Source organism: Mustelus asterias, chromosome 1, assembly GCF_964213995.1.
Source record: "Mustelus asterias chromosome 1, sMusAst1.hap1.1, whole genome shotgun sequence".
NCBI classification, from domain to species: Eukaryota; Metazoa; Chordata; class Chondrichthyes; order Carcharhiniformes; family Triakidae; genus Mustelus; species Mustelus asterias.
In genome coordinates, this window is record NC_135801.1 from 156,997,148 (window position 1) to 157,011,512 (window position 14,365).

The window sequence follows — 14,365 nt, forward strand, 5'->3', positions numbered from 1 at the left end:
ATAGGGTCTGGGTAGGATTGCTGTCGGTGCAGACTCAATGGGCTGAATGGCCTCTTTCTGTAGGGATTCTATGATTCACCACATAAATAGTGGCTACAAGAAGCAAGTCAAAGGCTAGGAATACTGTGGCAAGTAACTCACCTCAGACTCCCCAAAGCTTATCCACCATCTACTCACTTTGGATGGACTACTCACCGCTTGCCTGGATGGATGCAGTTCCAACAACACAAGAATCTTGACACCATCCAGACCAAAGCAGTCTGCTTGATTGGCACCACACCCCCAAACATCCACTTCCTCCATCACCGACGCTCAGTAGCAGCAGTGTGTACTACCTACAAGATGCATTGCAGCAATTCACCAAAGATCCTTAGGCAGCACCTTCCAAACCCATAACCACTTCCATTTAGAATGACATGGGCAGCAGATACATGGGAACACCACCACCTGCAAGTTCCTCCCCAAGCCACTCGCCATCCTGACTTGGCTAATATCCTGGAATTCCCTCCTTAACGGCATTCTGAGTTAACCCACAGCATGTGGACTGCAGCATTTCAAGAAGGCAGCTCACCACCATCTTCTTATGGGCAACTAGGAATGGGCGATAAATGCTGGCCAGCCAGTGATGCCCATGTCCCAGGAATGAATAAGTTAGAAAATCTCATACTCTAAATGTTCAAAGTACCCAGTCCAGGTAAAACAATAGGCAAATTGTGCAGACACACCATACTCTTTAAAGTTACAGATGCCACCTAAATCAACTTCTCATTAGGTTTCTCATTACCTCTACCGCCCCCAAAATGCTTGTCACACTTATCAAATGGGCTCATTGGAACGGTCTTTCACTTTTCAATCGCTGCTCTCAAAGAACACACCTTGAATCTTCTTGGTTGTAAATTGGGAGAGGGAAGAGTGCAGCGGGACCTGGGTGTCTTTGTGCACCAGTCACTGAAAATAAGCATGCAGGTGCAGCAGGCGGTAAAGGAGGCAACTGGCATGTTAGCCTTCATTGCTGGAGGTTGCAAGTACAGGAGTAGGGATGGGTTGTAATTATACAGGGCCTTGACGAGGCCACACCTAGAGTATTGTACGCAGTTTTGGTCTCCTTTTCTGAGGAAGGATGATTTTGCTCTAGAAGGAGTGCAGCGAAGGTTTACCAGGCTGATTCCAGGGATGGCGGGAATGATGTACGAGGAGAGATTGACTAGGTTAGGATTGTTTTCGACAGTCTGAGGATTCAGGATAGACCATTTAGGACAGAGGTGAGGAGACATTTCTTCACCCAAAAAATGGTGAGCCTGTGGAATTCATTACCACAGGAAGTAGTTGATGCCAAAACATTGAATGTATTCAAGAGGTGGCTGGATATAGCACTCGGAGCAAATGGGATTAAAGGTTGAGGAGGAGAAAGCAGGATTAGGCTATTGAGTTGGATGATCAGTCATGATCGTAATAAATGGCAGAGCAGGCTCGAAGGATTAAATGGCCCCTCCTGCTCCTATCTTCTATATTTCTCCCCAACAATGCTTTCTTGTGCATGTCTTCACCAAGGATCCAACTCCTCCTGCCCTGGAGCACCACTTACATTCAAGCTTCACCTACCACATAATCTCAGATACCCAGCCGTGCCAAAAGAACATCACTGCTTCACAGGCTTATAATATGGAGTTACCAACCTTTGGGTCTCCTTGGATCTCTGGCATCTTGCTTTTCTCTTCAAGTCTGCTTCCTGCAACTCTGCCCCCTCGAGTATCTGCTCCATACTTAACTTCACTGAACAGGATCAGTTCCAGATTACTCTTCCTTCCCTCTGACTAGGTCTTCTTGGAACATCCTTCTGTCCCCGGCTTTGATTTTGGGATCTTTCTGTTCTTCAATTTTGGGCCTGCTCTCTGCAGTGTCACTTCATGACCTGCTGCAGAAATTTTAAACTACTCCCTGCATCTCAGAGCACAATCATCATATGACCCTCATAGTCTCCTGTGGACCCTCTGCTACTGGACAACAGCAGTTTTTCATACGCTGTTTTCTTTAGAATTGGAAAATGTCAAAAATGCATTATCACGTTTGTCGTTGTCCCACCCCAACAACATCCTAGGAGTTACCAATGACCAGAACCTGAACTGGACCAGCCACACACTGTGGCTACAAGAGCAGGTCATTGAGTTACTCATCTCCTATCTGCCTAAAGCCTTTCCATCTACAAGGAACAAATCAGAAGTGTGATGAAATACTTTCCACTTGCCTGAATAAGTACAGTTCCAACAACACTCAGGCTCAACATAATCCATGACAACGGAACAATCCACAACAAGGGAACCTGCTGAAGCAGCACCCCTTCCACCCTCTTAAAATTTGTTCTCTCCAATTCTAGAGGCAGCAGTGTCTACCACATACAAGATGTCCAGCAACTCACCAAGCCTCCTTTAACACCACCTTCCAAACTTATGACCTCTTTTTACCGAGAAAGGACTGGGTCAGCAGGCACATAGGACCACCACCACCACCTGCATGTTCCTCTTCTAGACATTCCTGACTTGGAACTATATCACTTTCTCCACTGCCACTGGATCCAGTAACACCCTGACAGCATGTGGGTGTACCTACATCACATGGATTGCAAAACTTCAAGAAGGCAGCTCACCATCTCCTTCTCAAGAAGGATTAGAGATGGGCAATAAATATTGGTCTTGCCAACAACACTCATACCAAAGAGTAAAAAAGGTAACACCATTTATGACCTCATGATGCCCAATTGCACTTCACAGCCAATTAATTAATTTAGAAGCACAGTCACGGCTGTAATGCAGCATCAGGGATAAATATTGGCCAGTAAATCAAAACGCCGTTGTTCTTCAAAAACAGCACCATGAAACCTTTTCAAACCACTGGAGAAGGCAGATGCCGCCTCTATTAACCGACTCACCTGTCAGATAGCACCTCAAAAATGCAGCACACCCTCTGCACGGCACTGGAGTGCCATCTTAGATTGTTTGCTCAAGTCCCAGCAGTCTCCTGACTCTGATACAAGAGTGCTATCCAGAAAGCCATGTCTGAATGAATACTTAGGCATTGTTTTGTGAAGGGATGCAAAGATTGGAGAGGACCAAAATAGATAGGAGGTAATTAAAAGATTGACAATCCACAAAGAAAATTCAGCCAGTTTAAATCGGGTGCAATCCAGGTTGCTGAGGGTAGTAAGGTTGGCCTCTTTTAAGGTCAAACCAAATAAACAAAACTCAAATTAAGTCAGGAGGTAGCAACAACTCCGTCCAGAATAATTCACACTCATTGAATATATGAACAGTGCCAGATGACTAATACATAAATGTACATGCCTATAAGGGAGGCCCATAAGAGGCAGAGACTTACTTTCACCAAGTGTGCTATGATCAGGGGTGGCACAGTGGCTAGCACTGCTGCCTCACAGCGCCAGGGACGGGTTCTATTCTGACCTCAGGCCACTGTCTGTGTGGAGTATGCACATTCTCCCCGCGTCTGCGTGGGTTTCCTCCGGGTGCTCTGGTTTCTTCCCACAGTCCAAAGATGTGGGCGTTAGGTTGATTGGCCATGCTAAATTGACCCTAGTGTCACGAGATTAGCAGGGCAAATGTGTGAGGTTACGGGGATAGGGCCTGGGTTGGATTGTCGTCAGTGCAGACTCGATGGCCGAATGGCCTCCTTCTGCACTGTAGGGATTCTATGGGAATGCATCAATTGAAAGTGTGGTGGAAGCAGATTCAATGGTAACCTTCAAAAGAAAAACTGGTTACATACTAATAGGAACTAAACTGTTAAGAGTAAGGAAAGAGGGGAGAGAGACTAACTGGATAACCCTTTCAAAAGCAACACCGCATGATGCTGCCTTCCAGAACATCACTGACACCAACCACATGATTCTCAGAAGCCAAGCATTCCAAGCAGCTTCTTGGTCAAAATAAAATACTGAATGCTCCTGGCACAAAGTTTTACCCTGTTCTACTTCCTCAATTTACTGTGTTGAATGTGATTCATCCAACTCAAATAGTATGCCTGGAGAAAAATCATTATTTAATAGGGGAAGGAATTAGATCATTTACATTAGCGCTTTAAATCATGTACTTGCATACAAATTACTCAAGTGTCAAAATTGTTACAAATATACACACGTACAAGCTTTTCTACACCGTCAGGTTCTCTCCTCCCTTAATATTCTTTGGTCCCTCAAGATCAAGGATGACTTGTTTGGCTTTGTTATTCATGAGACATGGGCATCGTTGGCTGGCCAGCATTTATTGCCCATCCCTTGTTGCCTGAGGACAGTTGAGTCAACCACAGAGCTGTGGCGCTGGAGTCACATGACCAGGTAAGGACGGCAGATTTCCTTCCCTAAAGGACATCAGTAAAGCAGATGGGCTTTTACAACAATCAAGAATGGTTTCATGGTCATCAGTAGATTCTTAATTCCAGATTTTTTTTGCTATGTAAAAAATTGGCTGCTGGTTTTCCAACATGACAACTGTAACCACATTTCTTCATGGGCAGCAAAACATTTTTGAAACATCCAGTGGTCATAAAAAGCACAATATAATTGGGCGGCACGGTGGCAGTGGTTAGTATTGCTGCCTCAGCGCCAGGGACCCAGGTTTGATTCCCAGCTTGGGTCACTGTGTGGAGTTTGCACATTCTCCCCATGTCTGTGTGGGTTTCCTCCGGGTGCTCCGGTTTCCTCCTACAGTCCAAACATGTGTGGGTTAGATGGATTGGCCATGCTAAATTGCCCACTAGTGTCAGGGGGACTAGCAGGGTAAATACTTGGGGTTATGGGGATAGGGCCTAGGCGGGATTGTTGTCAGTGCAGACTCGATGGGCCCAATGGCCTCCTTCTGCACTGTAGGGATTCTATTCTATGATAATTGCAAGTCTTTTGTTTCCAACGCTACTCAATGCTTTGTGTTATCTTCTCCGCACTGACATTCTTCACTCCAATCTAGACAGGAAGTTAACTACACAAGAGCATTCTTAACCGACATTCACACGTACATTTTCAGCAAGAGTTGTAACACCATGGTGCTCAACCGAGAAGCCTGGCTGATTTTTCCCTCCCTAATTCAGATGCACTAAAGCCAACTACGGGACTTCTATCCCGATTCCATTTAAGATCCACTAACGGGAAGCTGGGAAAGTCCAACCTGGCCTCTCCAAACTCACCCCCAAAAATTTACTGGTAGAACATAAGGCCATTCCTCCAAGGGCAGAAAACGAAAGCCAAAAGTTAGTAAGCTATATACTTAAAACTATTTTTTAAAAACTCAAATTAATGCTACACCACATTAACCTATTACACATTAATAAATACCTGGAGCTCCAAGGCTTAGACTTCAGGCAGCTCTGATATTTAAAATAGAAGGCGTCTGGATATTTTGTAAACAAGGAGGGCTAAGCTCACATTTCATTCCCCTCCCCCCAAAGAAAATCTTTCCTCCATGCCCCGCCGGACAAACAGGAAGGCCACGAAAAGCAGCCGTCGATTTTATTGTTAGATCTTCCTCATCTTTCAGCCAAAACGTCGCGTTTTAAAACTCGGGTTTTTAAAAACAAGCGCATCCGCCGCTTAATCCTAGCAACGGAATTAAAACAAAACGGGCACCTAGTTTATGGCAGAGAACCCAACTCCCACAAAGAAACGGCGTACCCTTTTGCCTATTTTAACTCCTGAGGCCTTGTGAGCGAGAGTGCGTTGAAGCCGCAGTTTGCAATCAACGTCCGCACATTGTTCCGAAATTGGGGCCTCCTCCCGTCTGATTGATCGGGGTTTCTTAAAACTTGACTTTTTTTTCCCCCAAAGCGGCGGCTAATTCCAAGAGCTTGCAAAACAACAAAAATGTCAACTCCCCAAAATTAAACCGTTCACGGCCTCAGTGAAATACGAGGACGAAAGACGTGTGATGCCTCACTCCACCACCGCCCCCAGTACATCCTGTCCCCGTTATGGACACAATATAACCGGCCAGGGGAGAGCGAGAGAAAAAAAATAAACATGGGGGGGGGGAAAGAGAGGAAGTGGGTAGAAAATTCCGGAAATACTCAGCGGGTCCAGGTAGAAAAAGAGGGTGAACGGTTCAGGTCGGTGACCTTCCGTCAGAACCCGAGGCTGCCAGCCGGAGACCTGGATTGCCGTGAGGGGGGGGAGGGGGGCTGGAGAGTGAGCGACAATAGGAAGGGGAGCGGGTGGGTGGATGTCAAGTCCGAAGTCCCTTGAGGGGGGAGATGCGGCGGGGAGGGGGGAGATGCGGCGGGGGGGGGTGATGATGGTTGGGACGGGGAGGAGGGGGATTGGGATGGGGTCCGGGGGGGGGGGGTGTTAGGACGGGGGCCCAGGGAGGGAGGAACGGGAGTCCGGAGAGAGGGGGGCCCCCAGGATAGGCCGCTGCAGTCAGTCTCCCACCGGCCGCTGACAAACACCATCCAACCCCAGTCGCGCGCCAAAGCCGCCGCCGCCGCCTCCGGCCCCCGCGCGGTCACCTTTCCGTTAGCTCCGCACTGATTTGAAATGGCCGAGGAGCGGCCCGCGAGCCGCACTCTGCTCTCTCTCTCTCTCTCTCCCTCTCACCAGCTGCCCCTGTGCCTGCGGCGCGAGCGCTCCTGCTGCTCATTTACCTGCCAACGTGCTCACAAAGCGGCGGGGCCCCACGTGACCGCCTCAAATCCCCGCCGCCATTTTAAGACGGTGACGTCACCGGCCGTCACACACTTTCTTCCGAAAAACAAAATCCGATCGGAATTACTAACTGCGCCGATTGTTTCGTGCAGATTGCTTATTTTCCTTCACGGGACAAAACTATTTGCCCCAAGCCCCGTTTTCGAGGTTTTCATCTGCGACCCTGGTGTCTCTGACGTCATTTTCGGGCGCCGTTGCCAATGGTGATTTTGCATTGATTGGTGGCGCCAGTGGAGCTCCTTGATTTGGACAAAGGTGACACCAAAGCTATAATTAGAATTTATATATTTTTTAAAACATGAAGAGCTCCAAGTACCTGAAATTAAACAAAAATAAAAGTTCCAGAAACATTTAGTCAGTATCTACACAGGGGATGTTGAAGTAGAGACCACCCATTGCTGCTTTGGGGGGGGGGGGTTGGTGGTGGTGAAAGAAAATAAACGATTTAAAGTTTTAATTCATTTTTTAGTGTCACAAGTAGGCTTACATTAATGCTACAATGAAGTTACTGTGAAAATCACACTCCGGCACCCGTTCGGGTACATTGAGGGAGAATTTAGCACGGCCAATGCACCAAACCAGCGCGTCTTTCAGACTGTTGGAGGAAACCGACACAGACACAGGAAGAACTTGCAGACTCCGCAGTGACCCAAGCTGGAATTGAACCCGGGTCCCTGGCACTGTGAAGTAGCAGAGCTAACCTGTGTATTGTTTGTTATTATTTAGATGTTTCTATTGAAAAATATCGAGGCTGAATGTTACAGTTTTCAAAATCACAGAATCCTAGTGCAGAAGGAGGCCATTCGGCCCATCGAGTCTGCACTGACCACAATCCCACCCAGGCTCTATTCCCATAACCCCATACATTTACCCTAGCTAGCCCCCCTGACAGGGGCAATTTATCATGGCCAATCCACCAAGCAATGGACTGGAGGAGAGCACTCTGAGGAAACCCACGCAGACGCAGGGTGAATGTGCAAACAGAACACAGCCAGTGACCTAGGCCAGAATCATTTCCAATATTGAAGAAAGTTTTGAAAAAAACAATTTTTCCAGGTGTCATTCGTCACGCAGGGAAATTTATTACATTTTTCAATCCAAACAACAAATGACATATCCACTATCAGTTACTTGCCCAAGCTGCATCTCACTCAACCATACCTAAAAATATACAGGTGGAGATTAAACAGCTAAAACCCACATAGCTTTCTAAAATAGATTTCCCAATGAAAAATCACTGAAAGCTAATCACTGCTGTGATGTGATGAATATAGAAGTCAGGAACTGCTATTGTACTAATTATGTTAAATTATTAACATTAGTATTGAATTAATTTTGATTTTAAAGTCATTTTGAAGCAAAGAAAGGAGATGCATTTATGTAATGTATACCAAAACATTTCTTGTACAATGAGTCACTTTTGAAATGCAGTGACTATAGTAAATCCAACCATTTTGCACAAAAGTCATCTAACTAGCAGGAATTTAAATGACTGATGATCCAATTTTTGGTGTTACTTGTTGTCAGAAAATGGCTGGGAATACTTCCTGTGTTTCTTACCTAAATAAGGGCTTCCACTTTAGGTCCCATGGAAAGGCCATCATCTCGAGAAACACAATACAAGCTCAGAACTGCACCAAAATATTAGCCAACTTTCTGTGTCCTGTTCCCAAGAGTGTGGAGTTTTAACCCACATTCTTCTGAATCAGTGGCAATTGTGCTGCTGGGAGAACTAAGATAACATTAGTTTAAGAATGCATTGTTGATACCTTTCTCATGATTATAAAGGTAGACTTAATTTAATTATTTTACTTCTGAATCTCAAAAGTTCTATTAAAATATTTTGTAGAAATTAGACACCTGCTAGCAGTGACAAAAGTGTTTCTGTAACAGTGAGATACTCAAACTAATTTGATTTCAACCAAAATAATTCATCTTCACAAACAAGACTTGGCACCTGAGGTTTTCCACTTCAGTGCTCATCAGGCCATTATCTTCTCTAAAGTGAATAAGAAGAATGCCACAGACTAGCACAGAAGCAGGCAATATTGGACCTCAATATTTTATTGATTTACAATCTGCTGTTCTCTGAAGATTAGCAATATGAAAGGAGATACAAGTTTTATCAATTATTGTTACAGAATCAGCTCCTTACATGTATATCAAAAATGATGCCAAGCTGTGGCAAAATGCCTCACCGTTCCCCAGCTGAATGGTTTTTTTTGGAAAACACTTCTCTGGGACAAAATGGTGGTTAATTTAAACAGCACTAATTTATGCTCGTGTTACCTATCCAGAAACAGAAAGGTGTTTTTGATTTGCTTCCCCTTTTATTAGTGGTGATGTATTTTCTGACCCCTCAATTTTGGTGAGATCCAATTTCTCTTAATGACCTCATGGCAAACTCAAAAAAGGAGGAACTCAAAAGGTTAGTTTATTTGCACACACAAAACATGAGAGAAAGTTCCAATGTTGCCCCCTTTGCATTCTTTCAGTAAAAGGATAGAGAAAAGACAGATTAACAGTACAGAGAAAATAAACAGCATTTCACCTGTGTTCCAGGGTCCAAAATCAAAGTCCATGGAGGTATTCCTTCAGAGGCAGGCAGGCTAAAAATCAATGCTGGTTACTTCACTCTTCTGACGGTGTTGATTTCACACAATGAGATAGTCATGCAAGAGGCAAGGTTACAGAAGTTCCAGCAGAAATAGTGTTGATGGGGCGAGATATTCAATTTGGGCAGAGTTCCTTTTCTGAGTGTAAACAGCAGACTCAGATTTTGTAGTGCAGCAAGGCAATATTACTGGTTATGCAAGCTAGGTGTCTATATCACATGACTTTCACCTCTTCAGTGTCTTTCACAAAGGGTGTGTATCCTCTATCTGGGTCTTCAAGATGATTAAATGTCTCAACCATTTAGAATTGAAAGGAAGGTTGAGGGGCCCTTTGTCCTACCAGATTATTAGATTCTGGTTGGCCAACCTGGGTTACAAAATGCAGATGGTCTTTGTTTAGCTCTCTCTGAATTTGTTCAGTGCAGCCCACAATGTGTCATTCATGTCTCTTCAAAAATAACAAGGTGTACGTATCTTTGATTCTGTCAGATAACTCCTTTTGTTCAGAGGTCACAGAGCAACTTAGATTCAGCCATTTTAAAAGGTCTTTGTCCAGTTTTTAATATTTTAGAAATAGCCATGAGATACCTATATGTATTTTAGAAAAGTGTACAAGATGAGAGGTCACATGACACCAGGTTATAGTCCAACAGGTTTATTTGAAATCACAAGCTTTTGGAGCACTGCTCCTTCATCAGGTGACGTGGAGTGAAGTGCACAGACACAGAATATATAGGCAGTGACGATAACCCAATACTAACAGGTAATCAAGGGTGTCAAAGATAAGTACAGATAGTGTAGGCCAGCTGAATAACAAGTCGTTACAAGTAATCACAAGTGCTAATAGACGAATACAAGTAGTTAAGTATCATCAGCATGTGTGAAATGTCGACAGGCTGTATAACAAGTGAAGAGATGACCTAAGAATGGATAATTTAAGGCAGAGAGATAATTACAAAGAGCGAGATGGTGTTAAACACTATGCAGACTAATTCAGGTAGAGAGATCATCACACGTAATCAATGTATGCATGGTGTCCAAACGACGTCAGGGAGATTTTTCCCCCACAGAACAATGTAGTGGGGTTACATGTAGTGGGAAATGAACCTGAGATCACGGTTAAGGCCATCCTTGTGAGTGCAGAACTTGGCTATTGGTTTCTGCTCAGTGATTCTGTGCATTGTGCATCGCCCTGGAGAACACTACTCTAAGATCGGAGGCTGAATGTCCTTGGGGCCACTGAAGTGTTCTCCGACTGGGAGGGAACACTCCTGCCTGGCGATTATTGCATGGTGTCTTTTCATCTGTCGTCATAGTGTCTGCATGATCTCGCCGATATACCATGCCCTGGGGCATCCTTTTCTGCAACGTATGAGATAGACTATGTTGGCCGTGTACATACCGTGTACCTGGTGGGTGGAGTTACCCCGTGTGACTTTGGCATTCGTGTCGATGATCTGGCACGTCCTGCAGAGGTTACCATGGCAGGGTTGTGTGGTGTCGCGGTCACTGTTCCCAAGGGCTGGGTACCTTGCTGCGAACGATGGTCTGTTTGAGGTTAGGCAGTTCTTTGAAGGCGAGTAGTGGAGGTGCAGGGGTGGGCTTGGCGAAACGTTCGTCATCATTGACATGCTAAAGGCTGCAAAGACCCTGGCATAGCTTCTCCGCTCTAAGTACTGGGTGACGAAGGGTACTCTGTCGGTCGTGTCCCGTGTTTGTCTCCTGAGGAGGGCATTGCGGTCTCTCACTGTGGCATGTTAGAACTGTCAATTGTTGAGTTGTTCTGTGGGGGCAAAATGTCCCCGACTCTCCTTTATTGACACCTTGCAATGCAAACCTTGAATACGGATGATGATCTCTCTACCCGAATTAGTTTGCATCGTGTTCAGCACTGTCTCATTCTTCGATTGTTTGTAAATTCTCTCTCTACCTTAAATTATCGGTTCTTGGGTCAGCCCTTCACTTGTTACACTTTACACATACTGATGATACTGAACTGCTTGCATCTGCCAATTACCTATTAGTTATTACTTGGAACAACTTGTTATTCAGCCAGCCTACACTATCTATATTTATCCTTTGACACCCTTGATTACCTGTTAATGTCAGGCTTTCGACACTCTGCCTATATATTCTGTGCCTGCGCACCTCGCTCCACTTCACCTGACGAAGGAGCAGTGCTCCAAAAGCTTGTGATTTCAAATAAACCTGCTGGCCTATAACCTGGTGTCATGCGACCTCTCACCTTGTCCACCCCAGTCCAACAATGGCATTTCCACGCCATAAAAATATAGAGTGTGAGGCCTTAGTCCCTTCACCACATGTTCATCACAATGATCTGTGTCATTCTACTAAAAAGTCTCTCTTTTATATTTTGTGAGCCAATATCCAAATTGTCAGTAACCACAATGAATAAAGTACACCCAAAACTGATCCATGTAGAATACCACAACCAATTTTGAATCTGCAAAACAAACTCAACTCAAACATCCTGTTTTGATCCCTTCTAACTGATTTTGCATCGTTTCCTATCCTTCCCCTAATTCCATACCTCTGAACCTGCTGAATAATCTCCTGTATGTTACCTTTCAAAGGCATACCTGAAGTGCAGGCATCTACGTCCACTCTATTTCCACCGTTTACCTCATGGACTACTTCTCCAAACAGGGTTAGCCCTGCTGCTTCACGGCGCCAGGGACCCGGATTCAATTCCGACCTTGGGTGACTGTGTGGCATTCGCACATTCTCCCTGTGTCAGGGTGGGTTTCCTCTGGGTGCTCCAGTTTCCTCCCACAGTCCAAAGATATGCAGGTTAGGTGGATTGGCCATGTGAAATTGCTCCTTAGTGTTCAAAGATGTGTAGGTTGGTGAATTAGCTATGGTACATGTGCGAGGTTTACAGGGATAGTGGGCCTGGGTGGAATGCTTTTTGGAGAGTCAACATAGACTCATTTGGCCAAATGGCCTCTTTCTGCACTGTTGCGATTCTATGGTTCTAATTCAAAGGTTTGTAAAGCAATAGGCTTGAAAACCTAAATTACCTACTCTTGTTCCTATCATTCTATGTAAAGCACAATCCATCCCCTTTTGGCCAGATTTAATTACTTGTATTTTCAATCACAGCATGTCCAGGAAAGAGCCAAAACTACCTTACTATTTATTACTTGTTTTGTGATGTTCTCAGGAAGGGCAGAAGAGGAAAATAGGGCTGGAAGCATGCCACCTAATTCCCAATTTTTAAAAAAAGTTGAAATGTTATTCTGCATGTAATGCGGGCAGCTAATAGCATTCCTATCTGCTTCATGTAAATTTTATATATATATTATATATATATATATATATATATAAAAATTGATATTGCACTGAAACATGAGATTTTTCTTCATAAACACCTGTGGTCCACCTTCACAAATTAATGCCTGCTAGATATCAGTAACCAGGCAGAAAAGTAGTTCAAGGTCATGCTCTGAGAATATTTTGATTGTACTTCACTGCTGAATATTCATTTTTAAAACTTTTTTTCCCCCCCATTCATCCTTATTAATAGATTCAGCAATGCACCTGGGTCTGCTTCTTTTTGTATCAGAATATCTTTACTGAAGAAAACAATGGTGTTTTTCTTTCTTCCACCATGATACCATGAGAAGAAAGAAAAATACAGAAAGGCTAGTTTGATGAAGTATAAGTGGAGCTTGGCATTCATCACAAGTACCTATGCCTTCCTGTCTACATACTTCAACAAGCGAGGAATCAACAATCAAGCAATCATCCCCCACAGCCTCCCCACCCTACAGTGCAGAAAGAGGTCATTCAGCCCATCGAGTCTGACCGACAACAATCCCACCTAGGCCTCATCCCCGTAACCCCACATATTTACCCCGCTAATCCCTCTAACCTACACATCCCGGGACACTAAGGGGCAATTTAGCATGGCCAATGCACCTAACCCACACTGGACTGTGGGAGGAAACCGGAGCACCCGGAGGAAACCCACAGGGAGAACGTGCAGACAGTGACCCAAGCTGGGAATTAAACCCGGGTCCCTGGAACTGTGAGGCAGCAGTGCTAATCACTGTGCCACCATGCCTCCCCAAACTCATGTAGCCTTTCCGCAAACTTGTGGCCGAACAATGCTTGTGAAACTGCACTCGCCTCAAGACAATAACTGACTATGCCATCTATCTGAAGGAATTATACCCTTAGATTTTTGTAGCATCTTTAAAGTAACAAAACATCTCGAGGTATTTAACAAGTGTCTATTTTATTACCACCAACAATGAATATCACAGCAGCACTAAATTATGCCATTGGTTCCTTCAGGCAACAATGGTGGTTGGGCTGAATGAACTGCTTGTGTATGCTAAGGTTCTGTATAAGCCAATTGGTTGTTCAACATTGCATAAATAACAAATTGACAGTTTGCTCAAGCAGCACAAGATGAAGTCTTATGAAGCAGCCTGAAGCTGTCTTCGAGGACTTAACTGTCTTGAGGTAGGAGCCACCTCAGTTCCCAAGGCTCCTATAAGAAAGCACCAGCCATCTACTTCAGAACTTATCACAGAGAGCACTAAAATGACGTAGGTTACTACAGCCATGAGGGCACCCAATTGTAGGCAACAGTTTAAAAACAGCTGGGAGGCAGACAGATTTGCGTTGATTAAAAATGAATCAATGATTTTCTAAAGCCTTGATATTTGTGTTGGAGAGATTCATAGGAACAAATGAGTGAGCTTGTGTATTTGCCAAAGGGTGACTTACATCAGTATAAACACCATTTCACTCAAAGCCTTGACTCCTTGCTGACCTTATTGGTCGAGGTCCCATTTCTTAGTTATTTGTGCACGGCAAAATTGTGCAGCACAAAGCAGACTCAAGCTGTGTTCTGCAGGGGCAGATCGATCCAGGCACTGGATATCTGCATTGAGAATCCCTATGATCTACTTAAGGGCAATTCAGGTGGGATCATAAAGGCATCAAGATTTGATAAGGTATTCCAAGCCTATGCTGCAGAGAGTAGCCCTGGTCACTGAACCGTCATCCAGTCTTTCAC

The 14,365-nt window shown here is 44.5% G+C and overlaps 1 protein-coding gene across 43 annotated transcripts in view; it reads right to left on the reverse strand.

Annotated features, from left to right (window-relative positions):
• Window positions 1-6,893, reverse strand: part of ubap2a (ubiquitin associated protein 2a) — a 144,026-nt gene extending 137,133 nt beyond the window's left edge. For 9 of the 43 annotated variants that reach the window (XM_078221419.1, XM_078221397.1, XM_078221276.1 and 6 more), the window contains exon 1: window positions 6,593-6,660. In XM_078221419.1, the coding sequence (XP_078077545.1) occupies window positions 6,593-6,635 (43 nt within the window). In that variant the 5' untranslated portion in view covers window positions 6,636-6,660. Of the gene's footprint in view, window positions 1-4,152; window positions 4,369-5,674; window positions 5,847-6,504 lie in introns of all 43 variants that reach the window. The other 34 variants (XM_078221436.1, XM_078221466.1, XM_078221420.1 and 31 more) reach the window with 14 other exon arrangements.
• Window positions 6,894-14,365: the final 7,472 nt, after the last annotated feature.